This window comes from Macrobrachium rosenbergii, chromosome 23 (assembly GCF_040412425.1).
Source record: "Macrobrachium rosenbergii isolate ZJJX-2024 chromosome 23, ASM4041242v1, whole genome shotgun sequence".
Lineage (NCBI taxonomy): Eukaryota > Metazoa > Arthropoda > Malacostraca > Decapoda > Palaemonidae > Macrobrachium > Macrobrachium rosenbergii.
Window position 1 is genome coordinate 3,011,741 of NC_089763.1, and position 19,681 is coordinate 3,031,421.

Sequence of the window (19,681 nt, forward strand, 5' to 3'; positions counted from 1 at the left end):
GACGACGATCAGAGGAAATATGCATCCAAAACAGCAGAATGGTCAATATTTGGAGGGTTTTTATTATGAGAAACTCAATATAAATGCAGCATTCATTATTTTCAAGACACCCCAAGGATTAAAAGTAAGGTTTTCTTACGATTTTCGACGGTATTTCGGACGACGCCAGTCCGACGACGATCAGAAGAAATATGTATCCAAAACAGCAGAATGGTCGATATTTGGAGGGTTTTTATTATGAGAAACTCAATATAAATACAGGATTTGTCGTTTTAAAGACACCCAACGGATTAAAACTAAAGTTTTCTTATGATTCTCGGCGGTAATATTTGGGACGACTCGGTGTTCAAAGCATACGACGGAAGAAAATGTACATTCGCGGATTTTTTCATAGAGCAATTTTCACTAATTACTGATTTTTATTTTATTTTCATGACTAAATAAATTTTTTATGATGAAAAAACTGTTTACTAATTTTAAAATATTAATATTAAGTAACCACAGCAAAGTATCGATAAAAGTTAAATTAAAATCCCGTGAATCATAAAACTGCTTACCGATGTAATCACTTCATTCATCCTCTCTCTCTCTCTCTCTCTCTCTCTCTCTCTCTCTCTCTCTCTCTCTCTCTCTCTCTCTCTGTTCTCAAATAATTCACGAATAATTTCACTTCTGAGATTCAAGTAAGGCCAACTGCCCATATCTCTCTGTGTATTGCATATATCCTTCAAAAAAATATCGATTACTGTATATAAACAAAAATATACTAAAATCCCATCATCGCTTGTGTGGCAATTTTTTTTTATGGCTTTGATGTAGGCTTATGACGATACCGGCTCGGGGGATTAGAAGCAGCCAATAAGAGAGCTCGTAGCAACCCCTTCTCTGCATGACGATACACTATTGGCTGGCAGCACTGGCAGTAGCCAATAACAACTTGTAACAACCCCCTCTTCCCCTTCCCGCCCTCCTTGACGACAAGCTATTGGCAGGAAGGTTTTAACCAATCACAAAGCTTGTACCTTACGGGCTTTGCATACACTATGAAGAGGGTGCGTAGTATTTTTTTTTTCTCTATCTCTGACGTGGAGAGAGAATGACTGCATAAGATTTTTCTAACAAATTTGTGGGAGATGACGACCTACTACGTTTGTATGATATATAAATGACTTACCTAATAAGTGCTAATTTTCAAATATTAATAAGATTAAATAATAATAATACAGTAATATACTGAAATTACAACATTTATGCATTTTCAAAGCAAACTAAGGGCAGAAGATCAGTTTCTCTCTCTCTCTCTCTCTCCAAAAGGTAGAATGAGAAATGGATAGATATAGTATATCTCTCTCTCGCCAAAAGGTAGAATGAGAAATGGATAGATATACTATAAATCGATACTAAGTTCAGCCCATCACTCTCACAGGAAAAGATACTGCTAATTTGAGTCTCTTTACCTATGCACACTGCGTGTGTGTGTGTGTGTTCATGGTGCTTTAAAACTGCTTAGTAAAAGTAGTAGTAGCCTACATCTTTGGAAGACAAAGAAAAAAACAATTTTTTGTTGTCAGTCGCAGTAAAGAGAAATGGATTAACATTCCTCGAGAGATTAAAAAGATAAACTCTCTCTCTCTCTCTCTCTCTCGTGCCAGCACAAGAATGGCTGAATGTAAGTCGTAGTGGTAATTCATTCTCTCTCTCTCTCTCTCTCTCTCTCTCTCTCTCTCTCTCTGGTTGGAAAAGGGCACAAAGAGATTAGCCTGTCAAGGGAGATCCTCCTGCGGCAGCTGCTCCCAGAGGTCCGTGGGCAGATCACGGAGCCATACACCCTGCCGGTCGAGGACCTGATAAGGGTGGCGCAGCAGCTGATGGACTCCACAAGGGTGGCGAAGCGGGCATCCAAACCCGTACACCCCATCAACCGCCTCCAGCCGGAGGACCCCGCCACAGAGTGCATCAACGTCGTCGACAGGAGGCGGCCACCCCACCACCAGAAGAAGGAAAGGCCAGGGCTTTGCTACTACCCTGACTTTTCACCCATCCAAAAAACGGGGGAGGCGGCAGCCACCCTCACAGGCCGCCATGGCAGCAGCATCCAAAACTCCCAGGAGCCCCGCACCAGTAGCCTTCTATGTCCGCGACACTATCTCCGACAGGATGATGCTGATCGACACTGGGGCCATGCAGTCAGTGTTCCTGCCTTCCAGAGAGGACCGCAGGTGCCCACCAGACCCGGCTGCCAACGGGTCCCCCATCCTCTCCTACTGCACCAGGCTCTTGTCGGTCTCCATCCTGGGCAGGAGATACAAGTGGAACTTCATCATTGCAGACGTTAGGACCCCGCTCCTGGGTGCGGACTTCCTCGCCCACTTCGGACTGGCAGTCGACGTCGGCTGCAAGCGCCTGCTGGACACCGAGTCCTGCCAGTCCCTGCCCTTGTCGCTGGGCCCCAGGGTGCCCACAATCTGTTATGTCACTCCCCGCCAGTACGTTTACCTCCTGAAGGAATTCCCGGAGGTATTCAAACCCGAGCTTCGTCAGGTGCCCAGGGCCCCTGCCAAACACAGGATATATCATCACATCAAGACACGGGGACCCCCGACGCACACAAGAAGGCCTTTGCCGAGATGGAGCGTATGGGCATATGCAAGAAGGCTCCCAGCCCATGGGACTCCCCCCCTTCACATGGTGCAGAAAACGGACAGCTCCTGGAGACTATAGGCGGCTCAACCTCGCTACAGAACCCGACCACTACCCTCTACCAAACATGCAAGACCTAACGGACTCCTTCCATGGGGCCAAAATATTCTCAAAACTAGACCTTTTAAAATCATATTTCCAGCCACCAGTAGCTTCAGAAGACATCCCCAAAACCGCCATCATCATGCCCTTCGGGTCCTGCGTCTTCGCCTTCTCCATCTTTGGCCTGAGGAACGCAGGGGCGACCTTTCAGAGACTGATGGACAGCATCCTGGGGGACCTGAACTTCTGCGTCTGCTACGTCTATGATATCCTAATTTTTTCCAGGTCCCACAAGGAACACCTTCGGCACATCCGAAAGGTTCGACAAGTGCACCTTCGGCGTCGATAAGGTGGAATTCCTGGACCACGAGATATCCCCGGGAGGTGTCCGCCCAGTTGCATCAAAAGTTGAGGCCGTTGTCAGGTTCCCCACCCCTACCTCCGTCAAGGCTGTACAAGAATTCCTCAGGATGGTCAACTACTACAGGAGGTTCATCCCGGGGATCGCGAACACCATGGCCCCCCTGGCGGAAATCCTCAAGGGCCGTCCAAAGACCTTAGTGGGGACCCCGACCAGCAGCGGGCCTTCTCCCTGACGAAGGCCACCCTCGCCAAGGCAACAGCTTTGGCCCACCAGGACCCCAGCAACGTCGCCTGTGGTGCCGTCCTGGAACAGATCGTCAATGGAGCCCCTCAGCCCATCGCCTTCTTCAGCAGGAAGCTCAGCCGCACTGAGTCCCGCTACAGCACCTTCGACAGGGAACTCTTTGCGGTGTACCAGGCGGTACGCCACTTCAAGTTCCTCCTGGAGGGTACGCCCTTCACAGTTTGGACGGACCACCAGCTGCTGGTCCACGCCTTCACAAAGGTCCTCCAGGCAGCAGCGGCACCTCGTGGCCATCGCAGGGTTCACCTGCACCATCAAGTACCTCCCCGGCAAGAAGAACCCAGTACCCAACACCCTCTCAAGGATCAAAATCGACGCAGTGCAGCTCGGGATCGACTACAAGGACCTCACCCGTGAACAAGCCGCCGACCCAGAGACTCCAGCCTACCACACTGCCATCACGTCGCTGAAGTGGAAGGACGTCCCCCTCATCCCTAGAGGGCCAACACTGCTGAGCGACATAAGCACTGGCCCCCCCCCCACGCACTAGTGCCCGCCTCCCACCGTCGGCTGGTCTTTGACATCATCCATGGACTGTCCCACCCCTCCGGGAGGACGATAGCCAGGCTGCTGGCGGAGAAGTTCATCTGGCACGGCATAAGGGAGGACGTGACGGCCTGGGCAAGGCAGTGCATTCAGTGCCAGGCCAGCAAAGTAGGGCGGCACACCGAATCCGGGGTGGGGAGTTTTCCCCAGCCGGAGAGACGTTTCAGGCACATCCACGTTGACGTCGTGGGTCCTCTTCCCCCATCAGGAGGAGCAAGGCACCTTCTAACAATCGTCGACCGCTCCACCAGGTGGCCCGAAGCTACGCCCATGGAAGAAGCCACCTCCAGTGCATGTGCAGAGGCCCTCCTCTACAGATGGATCAATCGTTTTGGTGTCCCGGACCATATACCCACGGACAGGGACCCCGCCTTCGTGTCGGAGCTATGGACCACCCTGGCATGCCTGCTGGGGACAATTCACCACACCACCACCGCCTACAACCCCGCAGCCAATGGAATGGTGGAAAGGTTCCACAGGTCCCTGAAGTCGTCCCTCATGGCTCGTTGCACCTCCGACAGTTGGAAATACCAGCTGCCCTGGGTCCTCCTTGGGTAGAGAACCGCCCCCAGAGCCAACGGCGATCCGTCCGCAGCAGAAAAGATCTTCGGGAAGACCCTCGTAGTCCCGGGAGAACTCATCACAGGAGAGCAGGACGACTTGTCATCACAGAGGCTCTGTGACAGGGTTGGGAAGTTCGCCCCTTGCCGGCAGACGTATACCGACAGGACGCCCCCCTTCATGCCTCCCGGTCTGTCCTCCGCCACCCACGTCTTCGTCAGGGACAATGCCGTATGCCCACCCTTAACCAGGCCCTAAAGGGGGGCCTTTCCTCTTGCTTGGGCGGAACAAGAAGGCATTCCGGCTAGCCGTCCATGGGAAGGAAGACTGGGTTTCAATTGACCATCTCAAGCCCGCATTTCTGGAGGAGGACGTCGGGGGCACTTACCAAAGCCTCCTGCAAGAGGTGGTGCCCCCCCAGTCAGCAAGAAGGCCTCGTGGGCGCCCCCGGAAGGTTCCGGGACCCGGCAGCAGGACAGCTCAACACACCCATCCACAGGACACCATGGAGGACGACCACCCCCCCAGCTGGCATCGAGGAGGTGGGGCCCCCTCTGCTGCCCCAGCAGATACCTGCTGTGATCAGACGTTACCTACGTCTTGGGGGGAGTATTGTAAAGTCCCCGTATTGTAAAGTCCCCGCTCAACGGGTTCTCTATGGCAGACATCCCGTTTTCTACTGTGCCTTCACATGCGACCTAAGATCAAACAGTCGCAACCTTATTATCACTATTGTGAATTGTTTATTTATTATCTATTCATTTGCCCTTGTACCATGCATGTGTGACAGAGTATTTTTATGTCCAACCAGTTACTGTTAATCATGATGTTTTCTGTATGTACCTGTCCTGTTTTGCAGAGAAATAGTTTGACCCCAGGTCACACGTAAAATTTTTGTACTCGCGGTCTCTGCGTATACGCAGACGTCCGCATGCCGCTTTATAAGCGGGTCGCTTCAATAATAAACTAGCAGTACTTGTCTTTCCGCTCTTTCTTTAGCACCTCTCACACATACAACAACAGTTTTATTAATTTATCATTATCCTTAATAACTGTATTTGTAAGGATAGTATTGAGTGACAAACTGGCTGGGTGTTCTCTAGCTTATTGGTGGTCCCTTACTGAATCAATGTACAGAATCTTCGAAGTTGTTATTGGCTGGTGCGAGCCGCAAAGTAGTTTCTACACACAGACAGGGCAAAACAGAGGTAATGTTTTGGACATCTGTGTTTGTCAACAGACAAACAGATGGCGATTGTGAGAGACATAATAAGTATACAATGATAAAACATATATCAATGGAAAAGCCAGAAAATTCCACATATGGACATTTGCATGAGATCTGAGACAGATTAATGCATACAATGCAGTAGCATAATATATGTGAAATGGTGAGACGTTTGGCATCTTCACAAACAGAAACATACATACAGTTTGACACAGAAGATTTGGTGGAACATTATGAGTACATGATTGGAATGCTTGCATGGCAATGCAAGTAGTGGTGATTGTACATGAATCGAGACAACAATGGTTAGAGAGAAATAGACAGAAATATTGTATGGTAGAAGTTGCGTTCCTTCGGGCGGTCCCCTCCAGCTGACGCGGGAGGGAGAGAGAGAAAGCGGGCTGCTTTGTCTTGTTTTCTCCAATGGGTGATTCACACACACATGCGCCCGAAAGACCGCCAATGCGGTCTCTTACATATTATTTGACTTTTGAAATTGGATATCTGCCAGTGTAACAACCTAACTGGGGCCAATAGTTTCTCTCTCTCTCTCTCTCTCACACACACACTCACACAAAATGTGCAGGTTTAAAGAAACAAAAGCAGCAGATTTTTAGGCTTCTGTTGAAAACAAAAGCCAGAAAAGTTTGGAGTGCCAGAAAACATTGAAAGGTGCTAGGAGATCACAATGAGACAGTGCACTTATAAAGTGGTTTCAGCTCCATGTAGCTAAGGCTTAAGCATTTCTGGGGAGATGCTTATGGAGCACGTCAGAATTTTCATAAGGAACTAAACCTAACAAATAACTGTGATTATTCATACGCTTTGTTCTACTTTTGAAAACATAGCAATATATATGTGGAATGAGCTGGCAAGACTTTATTTACATAGGGGTGATTTTTGTCATCAGGCATTTTCTGTGTTCTGGCAGTGGCCTGGTCCCAAGAGCGCCGGATCAAACGGGTCGGACTGTATTATTATTGTTATTATCAATTGTTTTAACCAGGTTAAATAAAGTACAATGGGCAGTACAAACATGTATAGAAAATTAAAATCCAAAAAAATTACATTTTTATAATAAAATAAAGTTTTATATATACTGTACAGTACTTACCAAGTAATTACATAGCTATTAGTTCACTTACACGGCAGCTTGAATTCAAAATTTCATGGGTAACACTTCAAACATCTGTGTAGGTGACCAGTTCCTCTTACTAGCGGGAATATTAGTAACGACTTTAGCAGATAACCTCAATCTGTTCATGCCTTATGTCCATCAGCGGGGAGGAGGGCGGGCTCCGATCAAGTAATTACTTGGTAAGTATACATAAAACTTTATTTTATTATAAAAATGTCATTTTTATATAAGTACCTTACCAAGTAATTACATAGCTAATTCCCAAAGTGATAGGAGGTGGGATACATGGACATATTCTACTCCAAAACATTAAGATATAAGTAATGAATTTGAAATAGAAAAAAACTGCTTGTCGTTATTTGTCAGTTAAGAGAGCTACTGAAGGTGCTCATCTTAACTTGTCGTGACGTGGCGGTACAGCCATGGGTCACCTTCTATTTAGTGGGAACTTTGCAGCGAAGGAAGTACTCCAACGGCTAGCAAAGCATGATAGGTGCCCGGCCTTGCCCTGGGCACCAAAATAAAAACAACCAGACAACAATGTCATCTAACTGAGATAAAACCACAACCCATCCACAGAGTGGTGGGTGCTTCAGGTACATTGTACCCCCCTGGCTCTGCAAAAAACTCTACACATTATTACCACAGCTCTGTGCATGCCTGGCTGTTTGCTACAGATGCCGCCCATGGGCGCTAGGGCACTTGTGGGCGCCTTTTGGCTGCTCAGAGAACGAATTGGTGCCAGATAGTAGATGGGGTCAGTGGGCACAAGCACTCGGATGCTTTTTTGGGCGCCTTTTGGCTGCTCAGAGCACGATTTGGCGCCAGATAGTAGATGGCGCCAATTAGTGCCATCCAGCGCTCGAAGCATGAGCTGGCATCAGGCTGAAGTGGGTGCTAGTGGGTGCTGGAAGTGTGGAACATTCACGATCTGCGCATCAACCCAGATGCATGTCATCCTTGCACAGGAGGCATGAGATGCTCCTCAGAAATGTTCCCATTTAATAAATGTACTGCCGAAGCGAGTACTATACACACAATGTACTGCCGAAGCAAATACTGAGACCGATTCTTGGCGGACAACGTCTTCTTCCATTAAGCACCCTTCTTCCTTACTACTCGTGCCCTTACACTTTTCAGTTCTGCAAAGGAAAGTGTGAGGGGTTAAGGTAAAATTATTTACTGATGGCTAGCAAGTAGACTAGGTTCGGTAAACAATCATAAAATGCAAATCTTTGGCCTAAAGGAATGACAAAACATTCAAGAATCAATTTTAAGGCAATAACTTATTAATGGCTTGCGAGACGCCTACGCCTGTAAACACTATTTGAGAACTTACCTGAAGGCAAAACTAATCTACTGGTGGCTTACAAGAGGTCTAAGCCCGGTGAATAAAGCAATGTAAAAGTTCTGGCCTAAAGGTAAACAAAGCAATATAAAAGTTTTGGCCTAAAGGAATGGCGTAAGATACAAGAATTACTTTTTGAGGCGAAACTATAACAACGGCTTGCAAGTAGTCTAGGCAAAAGTTTTGCCGTTTTTAGCTTAACAGAATGACGAAACACTCAAGTATTACTTTTAAGGCAATTACATCAGCGGCTTGTGGGTAGCCTACGCCCTGTAAACACAATTTGATGTAAATGTTTGGCCTACAGAAATCGTGTAAGATACAAGAATTACTTTTAAGCAAAACTATATTGGAGGCTCACAAGTAGCCTCGGCAAAAAAGGACAAAAGTTTTGTCTAGCTTTTAGCCTAATAGAATGACAAAACATTCAAGAATTACTTTTAAGGCATTTGTTATCAGCGGCTTGCGATAACTTATGCCTGGAAAACACCATTCGAAAATTTAATTTTAAGGCAAAACTATATACCAATGGCTTACAAGTAATATAGGCCTAGTGAACAAAACAATGCAAAAGTTTCAGCCTAAAGGAACGGCATAACATATGAGGATTACTTTAAGGGCAGAACTATTATCGGCAACTCACAAGTAGCCTAGGTATTAATAAAATATTTGGCCTAACAGATTTACTTTTAAGTCAAAATTCTGTTGATGAATTAACTTGATAACAACAAAAAAAGAAAAAACTCATCCTGAGATTTCATGAAGGTTACTAATATGCATTCCAGTGGATGTATACACCAATGAAATCCAGTTAAATAACTGAAAAATAATGAATAAGCTGCTGTCATAACTCAGTGTTTATCCGAGCATGGCAGGAACAGATTGAGGTTATCTGCTAAAGTCGTTACTAATATTCCCGCTAGTGGGGGGAAATGGTCACCTACACAGACATTTGAAGTGTTACCCAAAATTTTGCATCCAAGCTGCCATGTAAGTGAACTAGGCTAATAGCTATGTAATTTTTTGGTAAGTTACTTATATAAAAATTGCTATCTGGCATTCCTTTATCATTGTTCTCGTAGATCTGGAGTGTTTCAATACATCATAATTCAATGTAAAATAAAATCACACATATCTCCTGCAACCACACTTACCTGGTTCAATGGCACTGCATGTATTCGTGCTTGTTTAGGATCAGTAGTATATACATCTGGAGCTTTCAGTGCTCTCAAAACTGCATACTTTTCTTGAGAAACCAAAATCCTCTCTTGATACCTGGCTGCTACAGACTCCAATAAGGCTTCTTTACCAAGTGATCTGACACCAATTTTGATTTCTGACTCGGGGCTTGAGCTAGAAAAAAAAGACAGAAATGAAAGTGATGCTCTTGACTATTTCTACAATGGTGCAGTTATTTAGTAAGAAATTGAAAACTTAATTTTTCCAGAAAATAATCCTTACAAAAATAAAGCAATACTTACATAAAATAGGTTTTGACCTAGGAAAAACCTACTTCTAACTGCTGCAAATTCTCAAAGGGGTTACCTAGGTACAGTTATGTTTCCATGAGACAGACCAACTAATATCATAGAATTTTCTCATACTTGACCAGAGTAGTACCTGTTTACACAATGGAATAGACTCAAGGCATGAGGGCTCTTTACCAATCCTACCGTCTTTCCATTCACCCTCACACCTGTAGTAACAGCACAACATGAATTGGCCATGTAAGTGAATGAAAATGTTCACCACAAATTCTCATGCCTTTTTATTTGGGAAAGTGGGTGGTTTGAGCACTCACAACAGCTCCAAAAAGTAGGGTTTTTTATGTCAAAACCTGTTTTTATGATAGTTAGCTCTCGTTCATCCCCCAAGAAGCATATAAAAGGAATTGGTGAGTGACAAAATGGCCTGGCTCCCTGATCAAGGATGAAAACCCAATTCACAGTGGTCACATGAGCATGAGTAATTACTAACCTTCTTTCATTCAAGATTCCTATATGGAATTAATAATGTAGGATGGGGAGAGAACCTATATATGTGTGACTCTAGGGTGACTTACTTTAATATGTCAGAGTGGGATGCACAATAACCACTCTTCTCCAACAATCAGTGGAAGAGTGTAAAAAGAACCATCTGGGAAGAAAGCTGTGACATCTAAGTAAATCAAGTGACCTGACCAGGCATATTTTATAAGTAATACTATATTGAGTTCTTGACCAGGTTAGATTGGTCATGGGAAAACAGCAAAAGAAGGCTATTGGTGTGGGTGTTGAAGCATTATCCATCTAAGTGTCTAAGTGAGCTGAATTTGCTGATATAGCTCCTGATACCAAGACTGTCATGAAACCTGCCTTTTGGAGCATATGGATTTTGGTCATACTGGGACCAGTGAATTAAGAAGGAAACTGGAGTTCAAGAACCTTAGTTAAGTACAATGGAATAGGAGTCCTTACAGGAGCAGGTCTTTGCATTGTTAATGCACTAGAGGGTGAAGCTAAAGGCTTTAATATTGAAGTCTACATCAAACTCAGAGTAAGGGCTCTGACAGCAAAGCCTTGTACATTATCAAATTGTAGTGAATCAGAAAAATGTTAGAATTGTAGGATCATAATTTCGAAACAGCTCTCTGTATAGAGGTAATCCAACACACTTGTTATATGGACTGGTGTTGCTGGATAGATGAAATCCAACGTTTCTGCATTAGCTATCTAGCAACGTTAGTAACACAATTTTAACCTTACATTAATATTTATAAAATCATCACAAGAAGGTCATAGTTCATTAACAGAGATGTGTAAGTGACTTTCCCTCTTACTGCCTTGGCTAGAATAAGGAATAGCAATAAAATTCAAATCCTCACCTGTTGTTTTCGAGGAAAGAACCATGATTGTTAGGCTAATTTGGGACCTTTAGGTAGGCAGCTCCACTGAAGGTTAACAGAATGTTCAACTTCAAAAAACTGGTACAATGGGGGAGGGGGGATAGGTAGACTGCCCTCCATGAGCTCCAGTCTGTAAGAATGTCAGTAGTGTCACTCTTGCTACTGCCAGAGTATCCAGATCTGGAGACAAACAGTAATAGTTGATGGTTCTCTCATATAGCATACAGATCCACTTCCAGATGCAGAAGAAAGCTGTCAATCACTTGGAAAGAAGGTTTATCCAAGATCCACTCAGTTGAAGGTGTCATCTGCCTCAACAGGGAGCCTGCTGTCACACTGAGTGACCTTGTGAGTTAGACAGACGACAAGTACCACTTCCTTGATAAAGCTATTCCTGGGATAAACAATATGGCTGTAGTGAAAGGTGTGCTTCCTGATACATGTCACCTACTTCATGTTGCCCAGGGTCAATGAGATATGGGTCCTCTGTGGGAGGCTTTAATTTCCTGACATATCCTTAAACCGCTAACCTTCTTCTAGCTAACTGTCGATCCTCCCAATGGACTCCCCAACCTGTCAAGGATGCATTGATGTCTTTAAATACCTGCATAGTTGGGAGGGGAGGGGTCAGCATGACCTATTTGGTAAGAGCATCCTTCCAAATCCACCTGTTTTCAAAGGTGGAGATTACAGTATCATAAAACCTTATTCAGGCATTTGAAAGCCTGACTCCAATCATGCCCTTGAATTGGAGTTTGAGGATTAGGTTCACCACAAGCTCAAATCGTAACAGGGCCAGAATCCACTCCAACTGTCATGGGGACATCATGGACCAGATCTTTTCTTATTCTGGCTTGAGTCTGGCTGGAAAGAGAAAACAACCCCAAATCATATTCAAAAAGGTCCTAGACACACAAAACACCAGTTGGGTGTGAATCAGAACTTATCCCAGTTAGTAAGAAAACTTTTGACTAGAGTTTATTGCTGAATAGTTGCAGATTTTGTAAGCACTTCTCTGTGGCACTTTCCTAAGTAGGCCGCCAGTTGAACTCCCTCTTATTCAGCTTTGACAGGTCGAGGATCATTCTCCATTTGGAAGAGCCCTTCTTGGGAACACTGAAGAGAATTACTTAATGGGAGAGCCTTCAGAGTATACTGCTCCACAAATGGGGGTGGGGGTTAGAACCACTGCCACCCCACCTTGCTGGAAATGATGATATATTCCCAATGGGAAGATTTGATTCTAATACATGCAGTGCTGTAGATGGTGACCTGCAATGACAAGTTCTATTGAGTTTCCCTGCTCTTCTATTGCCCTTACTGGGCATTCAGGGAGTTGCTCCTTCCTTTCCCTTGACGGGCATGTATGTGTTTCTTGAATGGGATATTGCTGCTCCCTCTTCTGATGCTGAGGAATACCCTAAGGATGACTGGAGGTTTACATGGTTCCAGATTATGCCAGGGTTTCTTGGGTTTGGGAATATGGGGGAGGATCTCCCAGATATTGGTTCCCAGGTTACACATTACCCAGAAAAGTAGGCTGTCTCATGGTCACAACCAAAAAAGTGGACAGTCTCATGGTCACTACCAAAAAAGTGGACAAAGTTAGGACAGGAAAGGAGGGGGAGCCTTGCACTGAACTCAGAGGTGGCTGCCAACTCTCAGATTTTGCCTGTAGCAGCACCAAACTCATGGGTAGTCACACTGAGTGGGATCTTTTTCCATTCAAAAGGGAGGATGTGTTATCCATTCAATTGTGGAGTTGTCAGATAATGAGACAACAGAAACAATTGGCTTTATTTCTGACATTTTCTCATACTTCCCAGTAATTTAAAAGCTCTGAAATTCTGCCTTCATGTGATTATTTGTTATACTGTATAAGTAAAAAGTAGAAGGCTGGTGCCACCTGGACTGTGGAGGTGCCATAATTTGTTGAACTGGAAAAAAAGAGTTTGCACCATTGGCTTTCGCTGCCACTTAAGCAAGGAAGATGACTGTCTCCTCTGGCAGTTTCTAAATTCCTACTGAAGGAAGGGACCAAGTGCCATTCCATATTGGGAAAAAGCAACTCAGTCCTAAAAAATCCACATGTTCCACCTGAATCATTGTTTTCCTTTCATTAATGAGACATTTGCCTTCTAGCAAAAGGTTACACTCTGGGGCATCAAAACTTGAGTTATCATTACTTATATCAGGGGTGGGTACTGATGTCACTGATCCTTCCAGTTTTGGGGGATCATAGTCCAAACTGGCCATGGTATTATAAACAGTCAAAACTTTGGAAGCAGAAAGATCATCCCTCATGGGTCTTCTTACTCTACAGGGAGAGAGCTAATCCCCACATGCATGGTGTCTGAAGACTTTCTATTTTCTCTTTGAAGGACTTGAAAAAGACTTGGGGACAACATTAAACTCAGTTTCCAGAATTGCCTTAAATTCCTATCAGGAATCCTCAATAGTGTCTGATATAGCGGTGCTCAGTATCAAGTGTTATCTCCTGAAACTATAGCCTGAACTCTGATAGAATATCCTTATTAGGAACTGCGTTCTAGATGGACTGGGCCAAGGCAGCCACATTCTCACTAATGAAGGACGTAATTCTAGGAAGGAATAGAATTTTAGGGGAGGAGGGTGAGCCCTATTGGGGTCCTTCTCAACATTAGGTTACTGCATGGGAGAGCTCAGATTCCTTTTCAAGGAATCCCTCTCATGAGAAATCAAAGGCAGTGCCCGTGGGTCTTTCATGTTCAGGTCAGAAAGCTCAATAGCAAGGTCCACTTCATGGTAATTTTGGGGAGCATCTAATCCCAGTGAATGACTCTTAATCTCCATCTGAGGAATCATACAGTGAGATCTTGAATTCTAATGTCTTGGCATACTGGCTAGGACAAGGAAGCTGCTTGGAAAGGAAGGGGAATACTCTGTGCTGGAGCTCTGCTCCAAAGATGTACTCTCTCCACATTACACTTATTAGTACCCATCATAGTTCTCCCAGGAGCTTGTTGCTTACTTTGCACATGCCCAACAACTGTCTTAATTCAACTTTATGCCTGCAAAGGCTTTGAGTATGGCAAGTAGTGTGTTGTCCCTTACTGGCAAACAGTAGATTATGCAGTTTACAGTGGAGCAAGCAACTTTTGGGCTTACCTTATTAGCAGCCCTTTAGTAAGGAAAAAAAAAAAACAAGAAACCAATGGACCAATATAAACGTTAAAATGCAAGCCACATATAGCCCTCAGATAAGTGTAATGCACACCCATATGAAATGGAGTGGTGTCATAGTCTAATGATCATGACAACCGGGTAAGAGACCAACTTTATACTGAAAGCTAACCTAGCAAATCTAAATTAAAGTACAACATACTGTATATAAACTACATACGGTAGCACCACATTTTAAATTGTTATTACCTATAAGTATTGAATGCTTTTGATTTTCAAGATTTTATAATGAAAGCTTGGCTAACAAAACTAAATTAAAATACCATATAGTGTATATATGGTATATTGATTGGTAATTTATTTTAATTTATCACTATCTGGTTAATACTCAGTGTGAAGTGTCACTAGCCAAATGAAACTCGCCCAACAAACTGACATTATCGTACCACCTATATAAGCTACATTGGGTGATACTATACTTCAATATAGCAATATAGCAATATACAAAAAACAGGGGAAAAGTGCAAATGGTGATACAAGCATGAAACTTGGCTCAACTATTCTTCTTGTCCCTTGTTCTCATTATCAACCTCCGGCCACACAAAATTTTGCCATTTTCCAAGATCAATCACATTCTAATTCCTAAGTCACTCCCAGTTTACATTAAAATATTAAAAACAAGCCTTTATATATGTAGATACATAATTTCTCTGCATAGAAATATGCAAGATGGCTGTCACTATATCAAAAATGTCTGCCAAAATGCCAAAAATTGGTACTTAAGCTCATATATGAGGCTAAAGGTCGGGTAATACATGGATTTGGGGTAATTCAGCCTGATCAGTTCATTTTTTGTAGATTAGAAATCAATTAATCCCCAGTGAATTAATTTTCATCCTCATTTAGAAAAAAATGGGTAATAAGCTTCATGTAAAAGTGTAATAATGTAGTGTCAGAGTACTACAAGGGCACACTGGCTGACACTATAGCTGTGAAACTCAGCATGGGGTTCAGTGCTAGCTAATGGCAGAGATTTGTTATTAGTTTCCCAAATGCTGTTTAGCTAGCCCCACTTCAAAGTTAAACAGTTGCACCTATGGGGCTTTAGTCTTCTAGATGGTGTACAGATCACACGGGAATTAAATAGCATTGGATGAATGATCAGGCTAGGGGTAGGATTATGACATATCTGAGCCTAGTTGTATCCCATATCTGAAAGTGGATATATGTTATATAGGTGGTAAACGGGTAAACCCTCGGCCTATAGAACAAAAGCAATGGCAGGAAAATCTTAGAAGTCAATGTCTTTCCTGAAGGGAGATAGTACGACTAACTGGAAGCTTTGTTGCTTGTGCCAAGAGGACACACATGAAAGACTAGTTGATGCATCTGGTGCTGGCTATATTACCCTTGCTACTCGTACAAACATTCCTGAATTCTATAAGTTAAATGCAATGCCTAAACCATTTTATCCCAAAAGGCTTGATGAAGGTGATGGAATTCTTCAAACCTTTGAAAATAACAAAGCAACATATCATGAATCATGTACTGTACTGTATGCTGAAGTTCAAAACAACAAAACTAGAAAGGAAAAGGAAGTCACTGTGTAAGACAAAAGATGATGCCCCATCAGCAAAATTCACACGTAGTAGCCAGGAGGTAGATGAAGGAGATGCAGAAGAATCTAAGACTGAGAAAGAAGGAATATGCTTTATTTGTGACCAACCACCAAGCAAAGATTTATGATTGGCCATGACATTGCCTTTACATGAAAAGCTGGAACGATGTGCCACCAACCTACTAGGTGAGAAACTTCTGGCCAAGCTTAGTGCTGGAGATATCGTTTCTCAGGACCATATGTATCACCCATCTTGTCTGACAGGTGTGTACAACAGGGAAAGGGCCTAGCTAAATTCCCAGAAAATTGGAGATGATTATGTGCAGTACAGGCAAGAGGCATGTGCCCATGCTTTTGCTAAGCTTGAGATGTACACTCAGCAAGGAAAGTGAGGATACAGTTTTTTTAAATCTTCGGACATACATTGCTCAATAATGAGACATCTGGCAACTTTACAAAGGGGGAGGAGCTTCAGTCTTATTGTGTTTGTTTTTTGCTTGACCTCTTATTACTTTCAATCACATTCTACGGTTCTGAAATCATTGATACTTAAATGCAGTAGTAAGCTTTACAGTATTCGTTCAAGTTGTAATTTGCAGCGACAGTTCTGAGCAAAATAAACATTTTTCGACATAACCTACCAAGTAACCTTACACATATGAATTTATGACACCACAATCAACGGAATGCTTGCATAATCGGAAACGTGATCTTCCATAATGAAATAAAGTGTTAAATTTGAGCAATGTCAACGAAAAACTTGGGAACAATAAAGGAACGAATGAAATCAAGAGTTAAATTTGAGCTACTCAATTATTTTTTTTCTTTTAGAAAAACTTTTGTATAGATGTTTTACAACAATGGAACGAAGAGAGAGAGAGAATGTTATGACAGAGAGAGAGAGAGAGAGAGCTGTGTTTTCTAGGCCTACATGTAGAGCTACTCATTTCATTATTTTTTTCTTTTAGAGATTGAGCGATACTATATTTGTATAGTATGTTTTAGCAATGGAGAGAGAGAGAGAGAGAGCTGAGAGAGAGAGAGAGAGAGAGAGAGAGAGAGAGAGAGTTATATGTAGAGCCTATATCATTTCATTATTTTTTTTCTTTTAGAGATTGAGCGATACTATATTTGTATAGTATGTTTTAGCAACGGAGAGAGAGAGAGCTGTGTATAGGCCTACATGTAGAGCTACTCATTTCATTATTTTTTTTTCTTTTAGTGATTGAGCGATACTACATTTGTATAGTATGTTTTAGCAATGGAGAGGAGAGAGAGAGAGAGAGAGAGAGAGAGAGAGGAGAGAGAGACTAGAGAGAGAGAGAGAGAGAGAGAGAGAGAGAGAGAGAGAGAGAGAGAGTTGCTGCTGTGTAAGCCTAGGCCTATATGTAGAGCTACTCATTTGAGTACTATTTGTATAGTATGTTTTAGCAATGGAGAGAGAGAGAGAGAGAGAGAGAGAGTTGCTGCTGTGTGTAGGCCTATATGTAGAGCTACTCATTTCATTATTTTTTTTTTTTTTTAGAGATTGAGCGATACTATATTTGTATAGTATGTTTTAGCAACGGAGAGAGAGAGAGAGAGAGAGAGAGAGAGAGAGAGAGAGAGAGAGAGCTGAGAGAGAGTGAGGCCTACATGTAGAGCTACTCATTTCATTATTTTTTTTCTTTTAGTGATTGAGCGATACTACATTTGTATATGTTTTAGCAATGGAGAGAGAGAGAGAGAGAGAGAGAGAGAGAGAGAGAGAGAGAGAGAGAGAGAGAGAGAGAGAGAGAGAGAGTAGAGAGAGAGAGAGAGAGAGAGAGAGAGAGAGAGTTGCTTTGTATAGGCCTATATGTAGAGCTACTCATTTCATTATTTTTTCTTTTTTAGATTGAGCGATACTATATTTGTATAGTATGTTTTAGCAATGGAGAGAATGAGAGAGAGAGAGAGAGAGAGAGAGAGAGAGAGAGAGAGAAACTATGGCAACGTCAAAGAAACATCCGATTACTTGCGTTTTCCCACCGAAGATCTGGCGATACTCCGCACATCATAGAGAACGCTCTTGCGGATTTAAATAGATTTGGTCAACCTACCCTAGCTGTCACAACATTTATTGACCTTTAACACCGTGAATTACAAATATGAATGCGTAAAAATTAAAGAAATTATCATTACCTCGTATGATGATGCAATAATAAGTCTGTTCATAATGGAAAACAAGTAAATATTGCTGTTCTGATAAACAGTTCTACACCGAGATGTCCATACACTATCTTTTAGATCTCTATGAACGAAGTCATCTGAGAAATTCTGATTACTTCGGACATGCATGGTGTTTTTAAGTATCTGAGCGTTTTTGTTTTGCAAATTTAACATATATGATAAAATTTGCATTGTATTTTCATATTCTAGAGTAAATTTACCGAGATTATGTGTTTTCTGTAAGAAAAAAAATTAAAATTCGATGAACAAAATCTAATGAAAACTGTATCTTCACTTTTCTTGCCAAGTGTACATAAGAGACAAGCAGTTGACTACAGATGGGTGCTGCTATTTTACAATGGTAGAATTTTATTTGTACAAACAAAGACTGGAACAGCTAAATGTTGATGCTTCCTTTCTGCACCGAACACAGTTGAAAGAACGGATACTTGCCTGCATCCCAGAACTGGAGGACTTTAAAAAGGAAAGAGAAATTTGGTTTGCCTACAAAAGGAAAATGGGAGAAGCCCTAGCCACGGCATGTGACTACAGTGATGCACTAATCGTGGCCAAAGCAGCTAAGATATTGAGGAAACAGATGCTTGAACATGAGATAGAATTTGATGGAGCCTTAACAGCAGACACTAGAAGAGAATCTGTGCCACCAAGTTTGTTGGAATTTGTAAGTGTGCTACAAAACATCATCTACTGATCTAGCTTTAGCACAACTTTTGCACTTCAACTATAGAAAGAATCCAGCGTCTTCAACATTCTCCAGACATTCCAAGTCAAGAGAACCTCCGTTTCTAATCTTTGCAAAAACCAGGAAACATCAATTAACTGATACATTCCCTCACCATGGAATCAGCGTCAGCTATGATAGGGTTCTGGAATTGACTAAAGGGTTAGGAGAAGCAGTTGTAACAAGGGCTGTGGAGGAAGTAGTTTGTCCCACTACACTACGAAAAAGGCTCTTTACAACTTGTGCTGCTGATAACCTGGACCATAATCCAAGTGCCACAACTGCACAAACATCCTTCCATGGGAAAGGCATATCTTTGTTTCAGCATCCGACCACTGATGGAAAGGGTGGGGACAGAAACTTGGCCCAAATCATCCAAAGTGGAACAAAGTAAAAAAAAGTACCTTCTCTTCCTAAATTTTACACAAATGTACCTCCTGCTCACTTTAAACATGAGAATCCCCTCCCTTCATCCAGTGGAAGTGCAGGACACCAACAGGTTGTGCTTTCAAAGCATCTTCCTCTTGAGTATGAATGGCTTGAGAATGTCTTGAGAAAGTCAGTCTGTCGGACAGGAGTGAAAATGCTGTGTCCATATCTTGGGCAGCACATCATGCTTCTTAGAAGCAACAGGCCCCATTTGAAATAAGCTTGTCATCAATGTTGCCTCTTTTTCAAGAGGCAGCTCATTCAGTTGCAATGATAAAACATGCCATGGATATTGCAAGAGTGACCACACAGTTTCTCAAACCTGGCCAAACCCTAGTTCTAGCAGTTGATCAGCCACTATTTTCAATTGCTAAGCAAATCCAATGGGATTGGCCATTGCAGTATGGTGATATGGTTATATTTGGA

At 42.9% G+C, this 19,681-nt stretch overlaps 1 protein-coding gene across 1 annotated transcript in view; it reads right to left on the reverse strand.

The window, feature by feature from the left end:
- LOC136851234 (5' exonuclease Apollo-like) overlaps positions 1-19,681 on the reverse strand; it is a 312,431-nt gene that overhangs the window by 14,686 nt on the left and 278,064 nt on the right. Inside the window, exon 5 of the mRNA XM_067125186.1 lies at positions 9,385-9,583. Coding sequence (XP_066981287.1) covers positions 9,385-9,583 — 199 coding nt within the window. The remainder of the gene's footprint in view (positions 1-9,384; positions 9,584-19,681) is intronic.